Consider the following 24,018-nt stretch of genomic DNA (forward strand, 5'->3'; position numbering starts at 1 on the left):
AAAGTGCACATTCAAAAATTCATAACTCTCTTTCTGTACATCTGCGCATATGGCTCGCGCTGACTTTTTTGTAGGGCTCGAGGTCCTACATAAGACTACAAATTTTTGGAGCTCTAGGTCAAACGGGCCGGGAGTGAGAGGCTATTTTCCACTCATAAGGCCATTTTGGGGCCAATTACAGCCACTTTTTTCGTTTTGGCGAGTCATCTGACTTTGAGGTGGCGTGCAGACTACGCCCATTATCGAAATGTCGTAAAATTTTAAAACCTTAATATTCCATGTCTTAATGATATTCTGACCAATTTTCACTTGTTTTACTCAATCAGACTGAGCACAATACATGAAAGTGTAAAAAATGACATTTTAATCAACCACTAGGCGGCGCTAGTAGTTATTTAAAAAAACTTTTTTTAAAGGTGTTAAAAACATAAGTTTCCATGTGTCTATGAAGTTTTAGATTTTTTTAAGCTAGTACATCAAAGTTATTAAGGTTTTTGTCCCTCTTGGCGAAGAAAAAATTGAACACATAATTAGAAGCCACGCCCCTATCATATATGTCAGCGGATCTGCACCAAATTTTGCCCACTTGTGCCCCTACGTGTGAATATGGACCACAGCAAATTTGAAGGCGATTGAGTAAAGCGTTTAGGAGAAAGAAGGAGCAGTTTGGGACCTGCAAACGTGCAAAAATGGGCCAAAAATGCACATTCAAAAATTCATAACTCTTTTTCTGTACATCTGAGCACATGGCTCGCGCTGACTTTTTTGTAGGTCTCTAGGTCCTACATATGCCTAAAAATTTTCGTAGCTGTAGGTCAAACGGGCCGGGACCAGGTGCACTTTTTCGACCATAGGTGGCGCTGCAGAGCCATTTTTTTTGCATTGTTTTGGGAAACACAAAAATATCAAATTTTTCACCGGGCCCGACGAATGTGCAAATTTTGGTGACTTTTCGTGCATGTTTAGGACCTCAAAAATGGAAAAGCGCTGCACAGTAAATAATAATAATAACTAGAGCTGCAAGCAGCTATAAAGGGCCCTCGCAGACCTGTGCAAGTCGGGGTATGAACAGGCTGGGGTTTGGACACGTAGGGGTATGAACATGTTTATGCATATGCAGGTGAAAATTAGAACTCAATGTTTTTGAAAATGTCAAATGTTTATTCGCAGTTGTTCAACAGGCGCAACTGAGTAAATAGAAACGGAAAAAATATACTAACATTGACTTATTTATAGTTAACATTGATTTAATATTTGTGTTCAAACTCATTGTGGATCTCCATCATTCAAAGCAGTGATGAGCATGAGCTGAAAACCCACAAAAAATATATAAAGGAAGGTTTATTTAGTGATTCAAACCAATAGGTGGCGTTAGCAGTCCAAAGTAAAGATATTTGTTGGGGGAAACTGTCATCCAACCTCCATTCCATCAATGGGTGTCAACACAATATTGAAAGGATGGCAAATGTTTTCCGCAAGTCTCATGAGTGTGAAAAATTTGGTGAATTTGCGTGCATGTATTGGGATTCAAAAATGCGATCCATATAGGAGAAAAATTAAAATGACAATCTTTTATTTAGCACAAAAATCTAAATAGACTGAAGTGTACACAAATTGAAAAAGCTTTATACATGTATATAAATATATGTGCGTGTGTATGTGTCTTCTAGTTGCTGTCTGTTTCATCCTGGACTTCTTTATTTTCTTCTTCTGCTGCTTCTTCCTTCGTTTGGGTTGCAGCATGTGTTTGTTCTGAACAGAAAAAAAAAGGAGGATATCATGATGTGTTTTGGAAGAGGTGTGTTTTGGTTGAAGCTAATTGAAAAAAGCAAACGAAAACAAACACCAAAAAGAGAACTACTACATGCTTGTGTTTCTGCCTATGTTGGTGTGTGTGTAATATCTTACCGTCATAGACAAACGCTCTGCATGCCTCTAATATGTCTAATTTGTTCTGGACATCTTTTAGTTGCTTTTCCTTGAAGGCAACTTTTTGTTGCAGCGAGCGATTCAATCGTGTCAAGTGGACCATGTGTTGCATGACACGTGAATTGACTGAGATGCTGCGCTGATACAGACTTTGGCGATCAACTGCAGAATCGGTGCATGCGTACTGAAAACACAAAGCAGTTGATATGAACGTCTTAGTGGGGAGAAAAAAATTTGAGGCAATGACTTGATTTGTAGCAACTAAAAGTAATCTATGAATATTACAATGTAGAATAGATCTATCAGGAGAAAGGCATTGGTGAAAAGTGTACATGTATGGTAATATTTCGAAAAAGGATAAAAGCAATATTGATTGGTAACATTGATTTGATGCAAAGCAGCACAAATGTACTTGTGTCTGTGAAGTCACAGTGTTGTCAATGTGAATGGGACACAATTGAGTGCTTTTGATTGTAGAAATGCAGGTTACATAGGCATTTGTTAGGAAATGTATAACTGTATAAAAAAGAAAAAGGGAAGTGAGCATTAAGCTCTGCAGAGTGAACCTTGCAAAGGTATAGGCTTTCTTTGCCCGTGAGGAATATTGGAGGAACAAGGAAGTAGGAGAGTTAATGGCAACTGCCATGAACAAGAACATCATTACGTATTAGCATTATATAAATATTTTAAACCATTTCGTTTTTAAATATGGCATTATACTCACAGACAAGAGTTGGCATTCATGTCGAATGGAAGTGAGTTGAGGATCATTATCAGAAGCAAATTTGGTGGGCGAAGACTCCATAATCTGTGTAAAGGCAAAAGTATGTACATGTCATAAACAAATTTGTGATAGGTTAATAACCAATATGGAGTCGGGTTTCGACCGATGAAAGTGCACGATTTCAAACAACATTAGCGTTAACCACTTACGTGTACAGTTATAGCTCGCTGTATCGCGGTTCATCTTTAACGTGTTCATTGCTTCACGATGATGAAGCAAAAAACATAGGCAGTAGCGTGCGTTATCAACATAAATGAGAATAAACTATAGATATGAGCTTACTTGTCATTCACTACGTCACCGTAACGAGCCGAATGACGCAGAGAACGTAATACAGGAAACGGAAATGCAACGCGAACCGACAAATTAAAAGCATGCTTTTCAAAATATGATAGCCAACGTCACGAACTGTAACGCTTGAAGAATTATTAACATAGTTATTAACTAATATTACTTACTTATTTGATTAATGCAGTACTGTATAATGTACTTTTTGCTATTTTCCATTTGTTTCCATGTTTGCGCAATTTTTAAACTACTTATTTTGAAATATTTTTAATTGTTCCTGGAAAAACCCGCGAAGTACTGAGACCGCGAAGTAGGAGGGATCACTGTACACTTAATGCAACGGTTAAGAAAGTACGTCGCCGTTTCATTTTGAACGTCTGCCTGTTATAGCAATCCGGGGAAATCTTCAGATCCCTAGTGTTTTTATTTCTATGCTTTTTGTTTGATTAAAGAATAGAAAAAAAGAAAAAGTATACATAATAGGTAAAAATCGTTAGTTACACGGGCTTTAGATAGCACTCAACTGCAAGACTACAAACGTTAGCATGGGGCCATTTTTAAAATTTGCATTTATTGCAAACCTGGGGGATGGTGAATCATCCAAATGTTTTCTTCAAAATTGTTTTCTCTTCGAAGCAAATCCCATTTGCCAAAAAAATGGACACGAACACGACACAAATCACGAACAAAAACAGCCATAATACATAAGGAACATAGAACAACATCGGGAGAAAAAAGTGTGTGGACAGAAACAAAAGAAAATACTTACTTTGGTATTTGCTTCGTCTTTCGTCGATAACTTTTGGTAGACTCTGTCGGTGGGGGTTGGGTCGAATAAAACATTCGTGTTAAGGCCGGCGAGTGTACTTGAGTTCCACAACTCCTCCTCCTTGCTCCCATTGGTCAACAGCCGTGACGTACGACTCCGGGTAACTATGTAATGGGTTTCTATGTTAGAATCTACGCTTTTGCCTGTTTCATTGATTCAGACAAAAGCTTCCCTGGTTTGTGCTTAGTAGCTGTTTTGCTGTACGCAAACACAGAGACGTCGAGCACGAGCTTTTTTTCACTGCTTGCAAGCTTTTGAAGCATTTTCTCCAAAGGATTCTGTTTGCCGAACGGTAAGCTTCAATTTAATGTCCATCATTTTTGAAGAAAACATGCCTTTTTGTACTCGTTCGTAGTGATATATTAATGACAAACTTTCCTCCCTAGATGGCTCGGGGGAAAGCGTATCGTCGCTCGGAGTCCTTGAGATTCAAAGCGACTGAACGCCATCTCGAGGTTGAGATAAGTCATCGGAGAGCCTTTGTATACCGTAGGTTCAAACTATATAATTTGTAGCAATTTTATGTTTTTACGCTGTGTGGCATAATGTCTTTTTCGATGGGCGAAAACATACGTAGCAAGTCGTCTTTTTGTATTCATTATTATTTCACTCTATGCGTCATAGATAGCAAGTTTTAAAGTTATGTTCAATGTTAGAGTGTAAATAAAATTAGAACTTGTAAATTTGTTGCGTTAGCACGTTAACTGTCGTCAATTAACCGTGAGCAAAACAAAGCGCGGCAGATTTGAATTCGTTTCCGACCAATCAAAGGGCACCAATCTAGTGACGTAATGTTGCGTAAAACACATGCGACTCAGAGTTGTAACCGTCTTGGACCAATCAAAGGGCACCAATGTAGATGCACTGCAGATTTGAATATGTCTCGAACCAATCAAAGGGCACCAATGTAGGTACGTAGTAGTAGTACGAAGTTTATACTCGTTATGGAATAGAAATGAGCTAACCAAGAAAAAAGTATTCATAGAGAACATAAAGCAAATGTTCCGCAAGCAACGCAACAGAAATTTTCAGCATGCCCGCAAAACAAAGTAGCGTTAAAACAATGTATGCAAACTCGAAATTAATCCACAAACACATTTTACTCACACACGTAAATGAATGAAAACATTGTCTCTCCTGTACTAAGTAATATGTTACGAACAAGTGTGACTGTTAATGCTCACTATATGCTCAAGGATGAGCCCGCCAGATGTTTTTGTAATGTAAAATGTAATAATGAACAGAAATGTTTTATCAATAAATTAAAAACCTGAACCTTCTGTATTTAATAAAAATGTTTTATGTTTAATAGTGATGTTATGTTTGTACTATTGACAGTGTTTTAATAAGGGATTTGTTATTTTAGGGTTTTATACATATATAAAATTATTTTAGGGATTGGTCCCACTTGGGAATAGATTTTGTGACCCACAAGCTAAAAGGAGTTTGACATCCCTGTAAATTTTTTGTGTATGGTAACGGGTACAAGGAAAAGCAAGTAAAAGTTATTAAAATCATTTAGTTGATCTATTTTTTTTAAATAGGTCATGGTACTGGGCGCCGTCACAAAGTGAACCAGTGGCCAATTTCTCCTTTTACTCAGCGGAGCCACAAGTTGGTCATTCCAGCTGAGTCTTCAGACAAGAAGGTATCATATTTTTAAGCAATAAAATAATTGATTGTGATATGACTAGTCAATGTTTTGATAAGAAATACATTATGTTTTATAGTTTGTGTTGCTCATTGGCGACTCACATCTACGAAGCATCGCGGATGGCTATGTCGATGTGCCGAAGGGCTACCTGGACTTTGGTGTCATGTCCACTCCTGGCGCAAACGCGTCCGAGCTCGCAAAGGAAGTACTCAATGTCGATGTGCCGAGGACACCCGATGTTGTTTGCCTTTTGGCCCCTGGCAACAACGTGACAGCAAGTCGGACGCCTGATGAGGCAGGAGTGGATTTCCACACACTTCTTTGTCATGTCTCCAGTCGCTGGCCGAATAAGGTATGCAGGCGTTGTGTTACTAGGTGTATATTTGGTACTATAATTATTGTGGACACATGTAGGTTGTATTATTGTTGAAATGGGTGTGTAAATATGAATGTTTGTAATAATTCTTTCTCATAGGTATTTGTCCTGGACTTTCCTCCACGATTGACCGTGGATTTGGCCCAACAAGAATATCTGCGTCAGGAGTATCATCGTGTAGCAGCACGCATGGGTATGCTTAAAAAGTTTGTAATAAAATAATGTTAGTGATTACGTGGCGTATGAGTGTAATAATGTCCACACTATAAGGCCCTACTTTTTTGACGTTTAAACCAACAAGGGTCTTGCCACAAATACTGTCAATTTCAAAAGCATTGTCACCTTTAGAATAATAGTGAGAACTGTTTTTTGGTAGATTTGCCGGTGTTTCAAACATAGTTTATCAACAGTTTTAAGAATATTTGGGCAGATGCTATGTGGACAGCTGCAGCGTACAGACAGGTGTCACCTTACTACTTTTCTTTCTTTCAGTTTCTTTATAAAAAACAAAAAGTGAGGAAGCTGATAAAAATATATAATTTCCATTGCAACTGTAAAGGTTTTTAAAGGTGACGTCAATTCCCACAAAATCTCTACAAAGATATTTTTATGCACCCCCTAAGGACTCAACTTGTATCTGAGGCTCAGTTTGAAGTGGAAAACGTGAAAATAGTTGCATGAATATGCTCATAATAATGTACTGATTTTAATTTGTTAGGGATCAAGTACTTGTCTGCTGTTGCTTCCTTCCCCTTGAGGAACTTGAAACTGTGGAGTCGAGACGGTGTAAGTTAATGTTTTTTTTGTTGTTGTTGCATGTGCACTCAGTTGTATATATAAATATGTTGAATCATTGCAGATACAAGTGTAATGAAGGTTATTGTTAAATTTGTAATTAATTATTAATTTATTTTTTAGGTCAATTTTAATTATGTGTTTTTGCAGGTCCACTTGAGTGATGATCATGGTATGGACATACTGACGCAGTTGATGTGGAATGGTGCTCATCAGGTTAGTCGTTTTGTATTTACTGTGTTTCCTGTGTATGTGTGTTATTGTAGTGAGCTTTGATTTTTCATCAGACTTTTCAAAGTTTATTTTCATAACTTATGTGTAATTTGTATTTTATGGGATATGTAAAAACATTTATGACCGGTTTCAATTATGTGTAAAACAAAGTTTTATCATTGGTCTTTTTATCTTCAGCACCTTACAGAACTTGCGCCCCCACCTGTGGTACAAGCTGTTGTGAGGCCACCATCACCAACATGTACTCCTACAATTGTGGTAAAGGGAGAGACTGTGGTTCCACGTGTGCTTAACCCTTTCAAGTGGATCATTCTTGGACCAGGAAGGAAGGTAATATAACTTGCATATTGTCATAGTTTTTCTCTTTAGTTATTACTAATATTTATCAAGTATTTAGTTTCTAATTTTAAGTCCTCAACATTTGTCGAAGTAGTGGTCAGGGGTTATCATTAATACAATTTACATTGTTTGTCTTTACAGAGGAACCATAATAAGAAACTTGAGCAGTCCTGCAGTGTACCTTGCAAAAAAATTAAAATTGAGGATGAGGAAGAGGTTTGTTAATATATATTTTTAAAACAATCGGGATATGCATAATGACTCATGATTGACAGGAGCTATTCAGTAATGGTTTGTCTCCTATTTTCTTCCATAGATTGTGCTCAAGGAGTGTTTCATCCCTCTCACTCCAGTGTGGTTCAGCAGTGAGATCCTGGATGCGATGGAGAAGGTTTCACCATCAGATATGTCCAGTCGTGTGGAGTGCAAAGTGGTTTCAAAGGAAATAAAGGTAATGTGCATGTACAGTACATCTCATGGTAAAATTCTATCATTAAGTGTCTTCAGTCATTGTACTCGACACATTATAGATTGCTAACACTTTAAAGGCTTATACTGTACACAAGCTGCAGATCCAAAAATTGATTTTGTCTTTCTTTTTTAGAAATCATGCCCAGACAAAGCAAGATATGGCCGCATGAGGGTTTCTGCTGACAAGAAGACTCGGCCGAAGTCACAGGTTTGTGTGTGTGTGCTTTTGCTAATTTGTGGAATGTTTGACGTATTCATAACTGATTGTTACACAGTTTTTGTTGACGGGAGAGGAGAACATCTTACTTTGTTGCACTGACTAAAGGATTGTGAAGCAGCTGAATGCAATGATTATTGATGAAACAATGTTTTTTTGTTTTTTTTTACATTTTTATTTCACAGGATGTTCTTAAAGAATGTTTCGTCCCTCTAACCCGAGTCACTATGGGCGATGCAACTTTAGGTGTGACGAATAAGGTTGTTCCAGCGGACCTTTCTAAGCCTATGCGTTGCACAGCAGAGCCGAAAGAACAAAAAGTAAGTTGCATGGCTTTACAATAGAATCCTAACATAAAGTGGCTCCAGTCATTTTTCGTGGCACTCTCAATTGTTAAAAGGTAAAGCACTTTAATGTCCAAAAGTAGTTGTATTACTAATGTGGGGATTAGTTTTTGTAATATTTTTCTGCCTTTCATCAGCCATCCTACGCAGACATTGTGAGATATGGACGAAGGGTTGAGCCACCCAAGAGGACTTTGCTGAAGTCACAGGTTTGTGTTTAGTTGTTGTTGTCATTTTAAACAATAAAATAGCTTGTGTATGACTGACATCGTTTGAGTAGACAGAGAACAGAATCTTAATTTTTAGCCTTGAGTAAATGATTGGAAAACATAGCTGTGGTCGTTGTTTGTTCAACGGACCGTTGACAAGTCATTTTTTGAAATAAATTGTACAAGCAGTTATTGTTCTTCTTTATTTGTTTATTTATTTATTTTGTTTTAGGCAACACAAAGGCCGGTGGTCGTTGAAAGTCTGTCCTCCAGTACTGCAAACGTCACTGTGCAAGAGGTTTGTTTTCTGACTTCAGAATTACTCAAGTTCCATAAAATTACTATGGTTCATAATTAGTAATAGACTTTGTAATTTGTTTTTGTTTTCTTCAAGCATTAACAACATCAGTTTTATGCACTTTGGTTGTGGTATTATAGGGCTCTTCAACCTTTTAGTAAGTGAGTTACTTGTATAGTAATGATTAATGCAAAAGAATATTTGTTTGTAAAACATGTATGCAATAACAAATGCAGAAATAAAGGTAGTCTTTTATTGGTGATGTGATTTCTCATGCTTATGATTTCTCACAATAATTTGGAAACAGATAGTTGTGAACACGCATCAATAGGTTAATAAATCCCTTCATATTTTCTAAATGATAACTTCTGCAGCATTGCTAGAAAACCACAATGCTCCATCACTGGTTAGCAATTTATGGAAGAGCTACAACGTGCCCATGGGGACCAAGTGGTTGACGTCCCATACATTTTATTATTTTATAGTTTTTATCCAGTATTTGTAGAACGAAGCAAGGCCACATAATGTAGTTGAATAAATATTATAATTAGTTGTTTGTTTGTGTGTGTTTGTTTTATAGACAACACAAAGCTCAGTGATGGATGAAAGTCTGCATTCCAGTAGTGCGAACGTCACTGTGCATGAGGTTTGTGTTCTGTTTTTAGAATGACTTAAGTACCATAAAATGACTGTGGTTCATAAGTAGTAATGGGTTGACAAGGCGGTATGGAGCGTGTCACTGCTGATACTGTGTTAATATCATTAAATACTGACACTTGCTAGACCTTAAAAATCCCTGCAGTCAACCCACTTGACAAACTGAACTGACACTGATTTGACGACTTATTGGATACAATAATAGTATTCAAGTCATTGCGTTCGTTACGTATTATTCCATATCTTTAAATGTAAACATGTATCAAGGCGAAAGTTTCAGAGGTCAATTCCTTACATTCATCACATATTATTCCATACCTTTAAAAAATGTGACGTGTCAATATGAAAATGTAAGAGAAAATGATGTGAATTAGGCTACGTAAACTATTAGTTCTAACACAAATTTATTTAAAAAAAAAATAGTATTTACAATAGTTTAAAATTAAGTGTGTTGTGTTTGTTAGTGATTACTTATTTTCGTTTTTATCCATTATTCGATGAATGAAGGAAGAACAGTTAATGTTATTGAATTAATTGTACAAGCAGATTCTTATTTTTTTGTTTGTTTGTTATGATTAATGCAAAGAAAAAACGTGAAGAAAAAGGTTTAAATGATATTACATTTATTTCAAATGATAACTGCTAAAATGTTAGCAGAAAATAACACTGGGAGCAAGCTATTGATAGACTACCTATCATGTAAAGACATGCAGAGTTGTGATTTAATCAATGGAGCATGGATTGGGTTGCCCTTGTTTTGCCTTGTCCATGTCATGTTGTATGCATTAAGGGTGTGTAATTTAGAAACTTCTGTTTTATAGGCAACACAAAGACCTGTGGTGAATAGAAGTTCGTCTTCTTCCAGTCCAGTGAAAAAGGCAGTGCAGGAGGTTAGTTCCCTGGATTATATGTACAAAATTGCTTAAAAGTACTTTGATTGTCTTGTTTATTTTTATCATACCTGTAAAGTTTTAGCTAAATACTTGATGTCTGGAGGTCATGATTAACGCTGTTGTCAGTGTAGAAGGAAATTCTTTAATATAACTATTGTGTAATCTACTGTAAACCTCATCTGTGATGCTGTGTATGACAACACTTCTGTATTCCTATTTTTGTGTTGTGTGTTAAATTTTTTATACAGTTAATTTGCAGTTTGTGCAATAAAAAAAATGAATGCTTTCCTGAATGGTTTACTGTTCATTGCAGAGGAAGAGAGCTTCCAACAAGCAGCATACACCGCAGATCAGTTCCAAGATCATCCGAAATACGACTGCTGGTCACGGTAATGTCTCTACATTCTATGTTTTTGGGTCTAGTTATACTTTTGAGTCATTTGCAACTGAGTTTAACTTCACATTTGAGGCTCATCCACACATTGAGGGAGCAAACACTACCTACCAGCCTATTTCCTTTGGGCGTCCAAGCCATACTACAGAGTGCCATGACAAAAGTTTGAATGGGTCTTTTCATCAGGGAGACAGTCGGTTGAACCATCCAGGCAAGCAGTGTATGGCCATATGTTATGTAGGTGTGGCAAAGCACACGGTTAGCAGCATTTTTTCATGGTGTGCAGAAGATTTAGATAAAGTTGTTGTTTTAGGTGATAGTCTGTACACGTATTTATACAACAATAACATGATCGGTGGCTATCACGATTATTTAAACGGGGATGAATTACCTAAGCTGCTAGTTCTTGAAGGTAAGAAATTTCAGTTCGACAATGTAATTGTGGCACAAGGTTATTTATCCTTTGTTGACGAAACCAAGATTGTGGAGGGTGGAAGCCTCAGTCTGTTACATGCATTGTGCACAATTTTTGATAAAGTTGACGCGTGTTTACTGACCATCGGCTGTTATACCACTGCAATTATTTGTCAAAGTGGACACTATTCAGTTTTGGATTCCCATGCCCGCAGTGCATGTGGAATGCCAGTTGCTGGTGGTAAAAGTGTCATAGTTTACTTTCGTGGGCTACAAGATGTTTATGATCACTTATGCAATTTCATCAAAATGACATGTAAAGGCAAAACTCTTTATGAGTTTTCGGGGTTGCATGTTGTGCACACAGGCTCATATGACAAATCTGTTGATCTCGGAATGATAGTTTTGGATTCCCTTGAACTTAAATCTAAGATATTCTTAAGGAGCAGTATTTCAAAAACCGCGAAAATTCATGATTCCATTCCACGAAATACAGATAAATTGTGTGTGAGCAATTTTACTTCGACTAACAAGCCGATTAGTCCTACAATAATTCAAAGGAAAACCATTAGTGCACATACTAATGGATTCAACATACCGATGTCATTTGGAGCGTCAATTGACCCTTCAGAATGTGGCAGCAATGGTTTAAATGAAACTTCTCCGATAGACACATTGATTTCCTCGATGGTCCAGCAATCTGAACATTGTGTTGAAATGCCTGCAGTGGAAGACCCTCTGTCACAGTCGCATAAGATGTCATTGAGAAGTCGCGTTTCAACTGCACTCAAAAATCACAATGACATAGCACATGTTGAGGACATTCAATTTGTTGGTAATATGACCTCTAAAAGTATGTCGTTTGAACCAGTTTGTAAAGAAACAGCACAAGCAATATGTGATCGGCTGAAATTGGAGTTTCAAAATCCAGATGCACCAGAGTCATCAGCTTTTGGTTTGTTAGGTTCTCCTTGCAAAAAAGAGAAAATTGTCAGTGATGGCAACTGTTTCTTTCGAGCAGTCTCCCAAGGTCTGAGTGGCTCACAAAAGAACCACAGGAAAATTAGACTCGCTGTTGTAAAGCAAATGGAATCCAATCCACTTTTATATACAAAATATTTAAGAAATCAGCACTCATCCGTAGAAGAATATATAAAAAAATCAAAGATGCAATACGTTGGTAGTTGGGCTACTGAAGTAGAGATTCAAGCAGCAGCAGATTGTGTAGGGCTAAATATCTTTACATTCTATCAAAATAAGTGGCTAAAATATAGTTCAAATGCAAAACAAGGCATTTACCTGGAAAATTGCAATGGCAAACATTATGAAACAGTTATTTGTGTAAATAAGCCGGAATGGCAAAACTGTTATGGTTTGTGTGAAAATACATTCAACACAGTATACAATTTTCGGAAGCAAAATACAAGTCAAAGTTCATGTGAATGCAGGACAACTGCTAACAGTACTGCCATTTTGAGTATGGGTAAAAGGCTAAGTATTGACAATAAAGCATCTAATGTTAATGACAATGTTACAAGTCACCAAACGCGTTCTTCCAAATATTTGAAGGAGAAACACCGACATCAAAGAAAAAGTCAATATCAAGAAAACATACAAAATCCTTTGTACAAGGCAAAGGTTAACATAACTAGTTTAAAAAGGTACCAACAAAACCCTTGGCACAAAGAGAAACTTAAAGAAATGAGTATAAAGAGATATATGCAAAACGCATTGCATCAAGAAAAAGTGAAAGAAAGTAGTATTCGGAAATATCGGCAAAACGCATTGCATCAAGAAAAAGTGAAAGAAAGTAGTATTCGGAAATATCGGCAAAACGCATTGCATCAAGAAAAAGTGAAAGAAAGTAGTATTCGGAAATATCGGCAAAACGCATTGCATCAAGAAAAAGTGAAAGAAAGTAGTATTCGGAAATATCGGCAAAACGCATTGCATCAAGAAAAAGTGAAAGAAAGTAGTATTCGGAAATATCGGCAAAACGCATTGCATCAAGAAAAAGTGAAAGAAAGTAGTATTCGGAAATATCGGCAAAACGCATTGCATCAAGAAAAAGTGAAAGAAGGTAGTATTCGGAAATATCGGCAAAACGCATTGCATCAAGAAAAAGTGAAAGAAAGTAGTATTCGGAAATATCGGCAAAACGCATTGCATCAAGAAAAAGTGAAAGAAAGTAGTATTCGGAAATATCGGCAAAACGCATTGCATCAAGAAAAAGTGAAAGAAAGTAGTATTCGGAAATATCGGCAAAACGCATTGCATCAAGAAAAAGTGAAAGAAAGTAGTATTCGGAAATATTGGCAAAACGCATTGCATCAAGAAAAAGTGAAAGAAAGTAGTATTCGGAAATATCGGCAAAACGCATTGCATCAAGAAAAAGTGAAAGAAAGTAGTATTCGGAAATATCGGCAAAACGCATTGCATCAGGAAAAAGTGAAAGAAAGTAGTATTCGGAAATATCGGCAAAACGCATTGCATAGAGAAAAAGTGAAAGAAAGAAGTTTAAAGAAGTATTGTCATAGTGTGTTACACAGAGAGAACGTAAAACTGAGAAGTATAAACAAATACCATAATAATCCTGATCATAGGAAAAATGTAAAAGAAGCCAACAAAAAGAGAAAACAAAAATTTAAAAATAAATTAGCACAATTTGAAGCTGTTCTAGAGAATTTTTATGATAAAGTTAAAAATGGGCCAGAATTTGTATGTAGCATTTGCCATAGATTACTGTTTAGACATCAGGTTTTACAATGTAAAAGAGACAATTATATTACAAACAAGGCAATATCTGTAATAGCACAGAAATGTATAACTGAGGACTATTTACATAAATGTAGTGATGAATGTGTAGAACCATGTAGCTTGTTAGATTCAGCTCGAGGCCAGCTGTGGATTTGCTTCACATGCAATAGTAAGATCAAAAAGGGTGTAATGCCTCCCGAATCCACAATTAATAATTTGACAGTCAAACCTATTCCGCCGGAATTGGCATGTTTGAACAGCTTAGAACAACATTTGATTGCGTTACATATACCATTCATGAAAATGCTAGCATTACCTAAAGGTGGCCAAAATGGAGTACATGGACCAGTTACATGTGTTCCTGCGAACGTTGTGCAAACTACTAATATGCTGCCTCGTCTAAGTATGGAAGGTTCTTTATTGCCTGTAAAATTGAAGCGTAAGATAACGTATAAAGGTCATTATGAATATCAATTTGTCGACACAATGCACATTCAACAAGCATTACAATTTCTAAAATTAACAAATGTGTATTATAAAGATGTAGAATTTAATGAAGCATGGATAAACGAGTTTCGCAGGGAACAGGACGAGGATGGAGAGATTATGAATAATACTAATGTAGAAAGTTGCAAAAAAACTATTGATGTTGAAGATGAGCTTTTGCATGATAGACAACAACATTGCATGTTCCAAGACACCTGTCTAATGCCTGTTGATATAGGCCAGGAAGCATTAGATCAGTATTTTGATGACATTTTGAATTTGGCCCCGGCAGAAGGGAATAACCCTGTTAAATTGCTTTCCGATCGTACAAATGAAGGCAAATGTTTCCCAGTGTTATTTCCACAGGGACAAAATACATACCATAATAGCAGACCATATCGACTTACATTGGCACGTTATTTCAATAACAGAATTTTACATGCTGATGGCAGGTTTGCAAAAAATGTAGAGTATATCTTTTTTGCCCAGTACATGTCCGAGATTGATCAGGTTATTTCAAATGTATCTATCGCGTTGCGTAAAGGAAATAAAGGCCAGTCACATCAAAAGCTGAGTGATGACCTTTTAAACAATGAAGAATCTTTAAAAAAGTTATTACAATTTGATGAAGGGTATCGTTTTCTTAAACCCATAAGAGGCACACCAGCTTTTTGGTCCGGGGTTCAAAAAGACTTGACAGCATGCATTCGGCAACTTGGGATACCGACATGGTTTTGTTCATTTTCTTCTGCTGATTTGAGGTGGAAAACACTTCTGTACAGTATTTTGAAAAATGAGGGTAGAACACAGACAGTGCAAGACTTAGAATGGGCAGACAAATGCGAGCTTTTGCGTCACAATCCTGTAGCAGCAGCAAGATATTTTGATTTTCGCTGGCATGTCTTTTTACGGGAGGTGCTCATGTCTAATTCACAGCCAATTGGAAAAATTGTGGACTACTTTTATCGGATAGAATTTCAGCAGCGCGGTTCACCTCATACTCACTGTCTTTTTTGGATCCAAAATGCGCCACTGATTGACAAAAACACTGATGACGAAGTATGTCAATTTATAGATAAATATGTAACATGTGAAATACCGTCAAAAGATCAGCCATTATTGGACATAGTAAAGTCAGTACAAGAGCATTCAAAGCAACATACCAAAACTTGTAAAAAGAAAAACACAGTTTGCCGTTTCAATTTTCCCAGGCAACCATCCACTAGGACATTTATTTGTCGGAGCAAAAGTGATAACTCAACCAAAGAACAATGCAAATGTGCGGTAAATGACACAAATAATTTAGCAAAATGCACGTGTGTGAATGAGAGTAAGAAAAACAGTACCCAAGCAGCAGAAATTATGAGAGCAATTAAGACAGCCCTTTCGGATAAAAATGCAAATTATGATAATGTAGAACATTTGTTTGCGAGCCTTGATATGAATCAGACAATGTTTGAGGATGCATATCAATGCTTTAGTCGAAATACACATGTCGTTTTGAAAAGGGACGTTAATGAGGTGTGGATAAATCAGTATAATAAGCCACTGCTTAAATGCTGGAATGCAAACATGGACATACAGTACGTGGTAGATGCTTACGCATGTATCGTGTACATCATTTCGTATATATCAAAGGCAGAGAGAGAAATGGGGCTGTTGTTGCGGAATGCACAACAAGAAGCACTAAAAGAAGGTAATACCTCTGCAAAGGAAGCATTGAAAAAGCTAGGCAGTGTCTACCTGCATAACAGAGAGGTGTGCGCTCAAGAGGCGGTTTACAGGTTAACTAATATGCATCTCAAAGAATGCTCAAGAAAAGTAGTATTTGTACCAACTGGGGACAATCAAGTAAAAATGAGTTTGCCTTTAAATGTGTTAAGACAAAAGGCAGCGACAAACAATCTGACCACAGATGATATGTGGATGACTAGTTTTGTTGATCGGTATAAAAATAGACCGAATGACTCTGTTTTTAATGATATGTGCATGGCCACATTTGCATCTGAGTATCGCGTTTTGAGTAAAAATGAGAAGTCACAAAATCGGATCAAACTAAACAACAATTATGGTTTTATCACTAGGAGAACACACACAAATCCAGCAGTAATTCGTTATATGCGGTTTTCTGAAACAAAAAATCCGGAATTATTTTATCAAAGTGTGATGCAGTTATTTTTACCGTACCGCATAGATGCACAGCTCAAACCGCTAAACTGTGTATTATTTGAGCAGTTTTATAAAAATGGTCTTGTGGAGTTCAGTGATGGCTCAAGACATTCTGTGAAGTCGGTTGTAGAATACAATCGAAGCATGTTTGAAAAAGAAGCCGATGAATTGGAATCTGTCCAGAATATGATTGATTCGGAAGGTATTTTGGAAGATGCCTGGTGTGCGCTCTTTCCCGAACAAGAACTAGAGCGGTTACAATGCATGCAGGAACAAAAAGCGAAAGACCAAATGCAAGAACAACATGTTGAAAATATTCCAGAATTAGCAGAAGGTAACCAAAAAAGTTTGCATTTGGAAAAGAGAAAAAACATCATGAGCAGAAGTGATGGATTGGTTTTAATTAGATCTCTCAATCAGACACAACTATCAGTTTTCTTTGAAATTCGACAATGGTGCTTAGGAAAGATAGTGGGCAAAAATCCAGATCCATTACACTTATTTATCACAGGTGGTGCCGGGACAGGGAAAAGTCATCTAATTAAAGCAATTCAATATGAAGCAACAAGATTGTTGTCAACAATTTGTAAACGTCCTGACAGCATTAGTGTTTTAATAACTGCTCCTACAGGGATTGCTGCATACAATTTACATGCATCAACCATTCACAACACATTTAGTATTAGCAAAGATTGTCGACTACCTTACACACCACTGGGCGAAGAAAAGCTGAATTCATTGCGCGCTTACTATAGTGAATTGCAGATTCTGATAATTGATGAAATATCTATGGTTGATCACAAAATGTTGTCATACATTCACGGTAGATTGAGACAAATTAAACAAACCGGTGACTTTTACCCCTTTGGTAAAGTCAGTATAATTGCGGTCGGAGATTTTTTCCAGTTACCTCCAGTGAAAGGAAAACCTCTTTATGTAGATGAGGTGGGTTTTAACTTATGGTCCAGTCTATTTAAAGTTGTAGAATTGAAAGACATAGTCAGACAGAAAGACACCGCGTTTGCAGAGTTGCTAAATAGAATAAGAACTCGATCCAAAGGAACCCCAATGTTAAAAACTGACATAGACACACTAAAAAAATGTGAAACCGGTGAAGTCAGCACAGCACTGCACATATTTCCGACAAACAAACAAGTAAATGATCACAATATTCAACAGCTTACAAAGACTTGTCCTGAATATTTTGAGATAGATGCGCAGGATTTTGTAACTAATAAGAAAACTGGCAAACTAGAGCTAAAAAGTGGACACCATGCCAGAACTTACGACACGTATTTAGCAGAAAAAATCTTTCTGGGAAAAGGTGCACGCGTAATGTTGTGTAAGAATGTCGATGTTATGGACGGTCTCGTTAACGGTGTTTGCGGAAAAGTTACAGATATTATTAGTTCCCAGCACAATGGTTTTCCCCAGGCGATTTATGTTAAATTTGATGATGATAGTATCGGTGCGCAAAGTAGGAAATGTGCAGGTTCCAATTTATTTGCTTCTATAGGTTCCACCGCGATACAACCAGAGGAAGAAAGGGTCACAAAACAAGGTGGCCTGCGCCGTCAATTTCCGCTTAAACTTGCATGGGCTTGTACAATACACAAAGTACAAGGAATTACGGTTGATAAAGTTGTTGTGTCCCTCCAAAAAATATTTTCTGCCGGACAGGCATATGTGGCCTTAAGTCGTGTTACCAGTTTGTCTGGGTTAATTATTCAAGATTTTCAAGAAAAAGCGCTGTATTGTAAAGAATACATTAAGGATGCAATGCAGAGTATGTCCAGATTCCCGATTGAAAACGTAATAAATACCAAACTCAACACACATGCATTTTCAATTTTTATGATGAATGTGCAAAATTTGACCCGCCATGTATCAGATTTGGCATTATGTACACAGCATTTGCAACTTAATTGTATTGCTGTTACTGAAACATGGTTACCTGCTGCTTTCTCAGAGGAAACAGTCAAAATTGATGGTTACAGTTTTCATAGTGCACCAAGGAGTTTAGCATATAATGGCAGCAACCCCACTTTGATTTCTTTGCAGCAACAACAACATGGTGGCGTAGGCATGTATGTTGAACACCATATGAAATATGAGATAATCAAAGTACCAAATGTCAATTTAGAATGCTGGGCTTACAAATGTACTGCGTCCAATATTTTAGTTGTAATCATTTATCGACCGCCATCATACCCCAAGACTTTATTTAAAGAAAATCTCGGCAAGTTACTTGATTGGCTAGATCCGTTAAGTAACACCATAGCTGTCATGGGAGATTTCAATGATGACTTTCTTCAATCATCCACAATCTGCAAATTTGTAATAGACAAAGGCTACTCTCAGTTTGTCACTCAGCCAACAACAGAAAAGGGAACACTAATTGATCATGTGTATGTAAAAACAACACACTATGATGTCGAATCATTGGTGTTGCCAACATATTTCAGTGATCACGAAGGAATATTATGCACTTTTAAACTTAAATGTATTTCTACTGACACAGAAAATTGATGTATTTTCTCACCCGAATGACAACGGTTTTGCACGAAGATTCAAGAACCGTGCCAATCTTGCAGTTCACATCATTATGAGTCCTTTGACGCGAGCTTCCAACTACTCCATGATGACAACCGTTATGCTAGAGGAATCAAGAATTGCATAAAGTTTGCAGTTCAGGTCACTCATAGCAACAGTCTGAGCGTTGGTAACACTCGCATTGCTTTAGAAATCGGCTCACGGGCTCTCCTCCAAACTCATGAAATTTGTCAATACAGTTATCCCCCCCTACTTCGCGGTTAATAGTGGGTGTCAACCCCCCGCAAAGTCTGAAACCCCCGAAGTAGGGTATCAGTTCCTAGATTTCTATGTATGCTGGAATAGCCACAGTAACCATAAACAATCCTTTTTTTGTTGTATTTTTTAGATATTTTATTTCCTTTCTCCTATTATTTAACATTACATTATCCTTATTAACATTATTGTAGCTTCATTAAATAACTAATATTACTTAGTTTGTTGAGAATTTGTTCTCAGGACTGGTTATTTGCAACAAGACTCCGGTGAAAGAGTACGCAAGTCATCACGTTCAACTTCACATTTATTTTGGCTCATGTATGGTGTATCATGTATTATCTGTTGAATAATAAATCAACAACAATGTTAAAGTCAGTCAACTAACATATAAACACTTGCCAAAATTTAATCTATGAATTTACTGTATTTTTAGCAGACATTAGCGGGTTAGCAACAACTAACAACTACCAACTATAAAGTGCAACCTCTACACAAACGAACACATAAACAGAATAAATACTCATCGCTTACTAAACATAGGCAGCAGCGTGCGTTATCACCATAAATGATAATAAACTATAAATATGAGCTTACGTTGTCATTCACTATGTCACCGTAACGAGCCGAATGACGCATAAATTATTTTTTATTTTGAAATATTTTTAATTTTTCCTGTGAAAACTTGCGAAGTACTGAGACCGCGATATCTGAGACTGCGAAGTAGGAGGGATCACTGTACAGCAGAAATCCACTGGCTTTGATTGTCACGTTGGCTTCAGATTGTCACAGAACCAATAAATGAAAAAGGTATACAAATTGAGCACATAAATAACACACTATGATGTAGAATCAGTTGTGTTGCCGACATATATCAATCATTTAGGGATAGTATATATTTATTAAATTAATTCTCTGTGTTGTGGTAAGTACATTTAACTAATTTTCACACACATTCACAAAGTAGCTATCCTCCAGAAACGTATATGACATTGTTTGTGAAGTTGTCAAGAACTTTACTATTTTGCAATACAGTACATGCTGTCATTCTAACATTATAGCAGTGGCATTATGCTCCTCCTAAACTTATGGAGCAGAGTGTGGGGACACTTTACCTGATGAGATTTAGATTATGTATATACGTATTAGGCGAATTGGAATTCTACCAATTTAAATGCTGTCAGAGTGATTCATAGAAAGAATAAAATGCTCAAATATTTGTACATGTAAACTGTTTAAATGTTACCAAGCTGGTAAACGTGGAGCCTTGGCACTTGTTAAGTAGTTCATGTATTTATTCATGCGTTAATATTTATTTTGGGGGGAATAATAAATGTACATAACTTGTTTGTTCATATAGCTTGCAAAATCAACTGTTTTTCTTTTAATTGGACAGACTTGAAATTTTCAAATTAAAATATAAAACTTTAAAATCTTAAAACAATGTGTCATTAGAAATTGTAATGTGTTTATTTGAATTATTATTTTTTAAGTCTCTCCCTGTCTGATTAAAGGAAAAGCAACAATTGATTCTAAACTATTGACATAATGAAGGCTGGTCAAGTACCTCGCAATACATGTGTAAAAATGCATAAGTATTGTGCAGCAGCATCACAGCCTAATAATTCATTTAGGAAAAGGCGATTAATAGGTGAAAATTTGTCTGTAATGTCATACCCGCAGAAAGTGAAACTAATGTATTCCCTCAGTAGAACGCAACTGTCCACTTATTATTATTTTTTTTAATTACATTTGAATTTAGTTCAATGAAATTTTGGCCTGTTTGACTGCCGCTGCTTTGTCTTATTTCGTGCCCCCTCCTCGTGGCATGGAGGGGGTGCTAGATGGCGATGACCAAATTGGATGCAGCTGTCTGGATTCTGTGACGACCCACCAGAACAACATTTGAGATGGGCCATCTCCAAAGTGATGCGGCTATGGCGATGGATAGGCACCAGGTTTTGTGGAGGACTTCCTTCTTAGCGTCATCATTCATCTTCATTGTAATAATCATCAAAATGGACCGTTATCGTTTAATGTGGTACAATGTGTTATCTTAGCACTCTGCATCACTTGTGAAGCCCTTAGAAAAACTGTTGTGATAAAGGACTATGTAAATAAATTAGACTGGTTTTGATGTTCTTAGAGACTGTGTAGTGATCGAGGACAATTTCAAATAAATTTGACTTGACAACTGACTTGACAAACCCTTTGAGACTTTATGGTTTATGCGCTATGCAAAAGAATTTTACGTCACCTCACTCTTAAAATGTATGTTTATTTAGCATAGGTTGATAACATTAAATGTGAATAAGGCTGATAATGAGGTTTTTAGGTTTGCCTTGTCTGATTGTGGCCAGGATATTGATATTAAGTCCTATTCAGCCTTGTTTGATAACAGTAAATGTAGACAAATGTGAGAAGGGACTTTTCAAAAACTACAAGTTAGTGTTTAGAAATCATTGTGGCCTTTCCATTCTCCAGAGTACTTAGGAGCAAGATCAGGTAAGTCCAGCACAGGACATAAAACCTAAACAAATACATAAAAAATGTTTTGCCTAAGCTAGGTGGCGCTATTACAATGATGAAAAATAAGATCATACTTGTCGTTCGGCCTGAACTCTTAGCTTATATGTCTTTAATAAAGGGGCTCTACACAGGAGTGAAAAATGTGAAGAGAGTAAATGGTTTTGTTGGCAGTAGATGGCAAAGTCTTGGTAATATAATACATTTAGTAGATGTCTTGAGAACGAGTATGATATCAAATTTGTAAAGTTTTGAGAAGATAGGATCATCCGGGTTCAATTACAGCAACTTTTACTGTGATGAAAAAACATGGGAGTTTGAAGTGGCTAAAATATCAAGGGTTATGCCAGGCCGAACGAGCATATAGAGGTAGGTGAATATTTGAACTCAATGTTTTAGAAAATGTCAAATTTTCATGAGCAGGCGCATTACAGTGGAATATATGTTTGTTGATTTCTTCAGGAATGGATTGTCATCCAATGTGTGAAATTGTGAGAAGATCAGATCATCTGGGTCAAATTACAGCAGCTTTTACTGGTCTGATAAATCTTCAGAATGAAAATGGACGTGGAAGCCACGCCCATTATCGAAACCGTAAATTTTGGTGGAGCTCAGTTGGCCTGTCTCGAGGCTTGTCAGACTTAATTTCAGCAATATTACTTCAAAGGGCTCAGCGAAACACTTTAAAACATGCTATATTTTTGGCTGCCACTAGGTGGCGCTGCAGTACGACAATAAATACATTGATAGATGTGTTACGCATTGGACACTCATCGAATGTATGAAATTTAGAAAAGATAAGATCAAAGATTTTTGTCACGTGACAAAGTAAAGATAAAACACATATTTTGAAGCCCCGCCTCCATCCAATTTTTCAACGAATCTTCACGAAAACTTGAATAAATGTGGCTCCCAGTCAGATAAAACACCATAGCAAATTTGAAGTCGATTGGGTCAAGCATTTCGGAGAAAAAAGGAGCAGTTCAGGACCTGCAAATGAGAAAAAACGGGCCAAAAGTGCACATTCAAAAATTCATAACTCCTTTTCTGTACATCTGAGCACATGGCTCGCATAGACTTTTTTGTAGGTCTATAGGTCCTACATATGCCTAAAAAATTTCGTAGATCTAGGTCAAACGGGCCGGGACAAGCTGCACTTTTTGGACCTTAAGTGGCGCTGCAGAGTCAGTTTTTTTGCATTGTTTTAGGAAACACAAAAATATCAAATTTTTCACCAGACGTTGGAGTATAAACAGGTCGGGGTATGAACAAGGAGTATGAACGATGAAATATTAGTTGTAGATGACTTAAGTGCAGGACCCTTATCAAATATGTAAAATTTAGAGAAGGTGGGATAATGTGGGTTGAGTAATTGCAGCTTTTATTGTTACAGTTGTGTGACTTTCAATGCCGTATAGGCCACGCCCATTGTCGAAACATCGTACTATTTTGTAGAGGGCATCAGGCATGGCCAATGGCGTTTCAGACAACATTTAAAGGATATCACCTCAAGGGGTTCATCAGAGTACATAAAAACGTTAAGGACTTGGTATATTTTTTGCTGCCACTAGGTGGCGCTCGCACTACGATAAAAAATAGGCTTGTAGGTGTGTTTCACATTAGACTCCTATCCCATATATGACGTTTTGAAAATATCAGATCACCTAGGTCCAATTACAGCAACTTTTACCGTTTTGGCGAGACATCGGACTTTGAGTTGGCATAGAGCCCACGCCCTCTATTGAAAAGTCATAAAAGTTAAGGACCTTCATGTTCCAAAGTCTCACAAGCTTTTCTGACCATTTTTGAGTTCATTTAGTCAAACAGGCAGTGCACAGTACATGAAAGTGTAAAAAATGAGATTTTTGCCCGCCACTAGGGGGCGCTGTAAATGATTTGGAAATTTATTACTTCACTGTATTAGGGCATGACTTTTAAAGTTCCTGCAAAGTTTCAGATTGTTAGAAGCTGTTACAGCTGAGTTATTAAGGTTTTCGCCATTCTTGGTGAAGGAAATATTAAACATAATTTGAAGCTCCAGCCCCATCTTTTATGTCATTAGATCTTCAAGATATTTGGACTATGTGTGCCCCTTAGTCGGATAATGATCCATGCCAAAGTTGAAGGTAATGGGGCTAACAGTTTTA

General features: G+C 36.9%; 2 protein-coding genes and 1 long non-coding RNA gene across 4 annotated transcripts; 2 read left to right on the top strand and 1 right to left on the bottom strand.

Annotated features, from left to right (window-relative positions):
- Nucleotides 1-1,266: 1,266 nt before the first annotated feature.
- On the bottom strand, nucleotides 1,267-5,000 carry LOC148417562 (uncharacterized). Of its 2 annotated transcripts, XR_015866661.1 has the most exons (4): nucleotides 3,771-5,000; nucleotides 2,654-2,737; nucleotides 1,909-2,113; nucleotides 1,267-1,752 (listed from the first exon to the last, which is right to left on the bottom strand). It is a non-coding gene; the product is annotated as an uncharacterized LOC148417562 (long non-coding RNA). The 2 variants fall into 2 exon arrangements; XR_015866660.1 differs by lacking the exon at nucleotides 3,771-5,000 and having other exon boundaries at nucleotides 2,654-2,831.
- A 963-nt stretch (nucleotides 5,001-5,963) lies between these two features.
- Nucleotides 5,964-13,631, top strand: LOC148417563 (uncharacterized). The gene is made up of 14 exons (XM_088422747.1): nucleotides 5,964-6,053; nucleotides 6,579-6,646; nucleotides 6,806-6,871; nucleotides 7,067-7,219; nucleotides 7,370-7,444; nucleotides 7,545-7,679; nucleotides 7,833-7,907; nucleotides 8,102-8,236; nucleotides 8,398-8,469; nucleotides 8,702-8,767; nucleotides 9,348-9,413; nucleotides 10,246-10,314; nucleotides 10,631-12,719; nucleotides 13,621-13,631. The coding sequence occupies exons 1-14, from the start codon at nucleotides 6,050-6,052 to the stop codon at nucleotides 13,629-13,631; spliced, it is 3,084 nt and encodes a 1,027-aa protein (XP_088278873.1). The 5' UTR covers nucleotides 5,964-6,049.
- Nucleotides 13,632-14,006: 375 nt separating this feature from the next.
- Nucleotides 14,007-21,543, top strand: LOC148417564 (uncharacterized). The gene has a single exon (XM_088424488.1). It carries the CDS (start codon nucleotides 14,072-14,074, stop codon nucleotides 19,064-19,066), a length of 4,995 nt encoding a protein of 1,664 aa, XP_088280614.1. The 5' UTR covers nucleotides 14,007-14,071; the 3' UTR covers nucleotides 19,067-21,543.
- The last annotated feature ends 2,475 nt before the right edge of the window (nucleotides 21,544-24,018 follow it).

This window comes from Hippichthys cyanospilos, chromosome 9 (assembly GCF_059441005.1).
Source record: "Hippichthys cyanospilos isolate Australia breed blue-spotted pipefish chromosome 9, RoL_Hcya_1.0, whole genome shotgun sequence".
In the NCBI taxonomy this organism is placed as follows: domain Eukaryota; kingdom Metazoa; phylum Chordata; class Actinopteri; order Syngnathiformes; family Syngnathidae; genus Hippichthys; species Hippichthys cyanospilos.

Coding starts and splice junctions, on each gene's coding strand:
- LOC148417563 (XM_088422747.1), top strand. Junction 7,220..7,369: donor TTCTTGGACCAGGAAGGAAG/GTAATATAACTT, acceptor TTGTCTTTACAG/AGGAACCATAATAAGAAACT. Junction 8,237..8,397: donor CAGAGCCGAAAGAACAAAAA/GTAAGTTGCATG, acceptor GCCTTTCATCAG/CCATCCTACGCAGACATTGT.
- LOC148417564 (XM_088424488.1), top strand. CDS start 14,072: ATGCCTCCCGAATCCACAATTAATAATTTGACAGTCAAACCTATTCCG.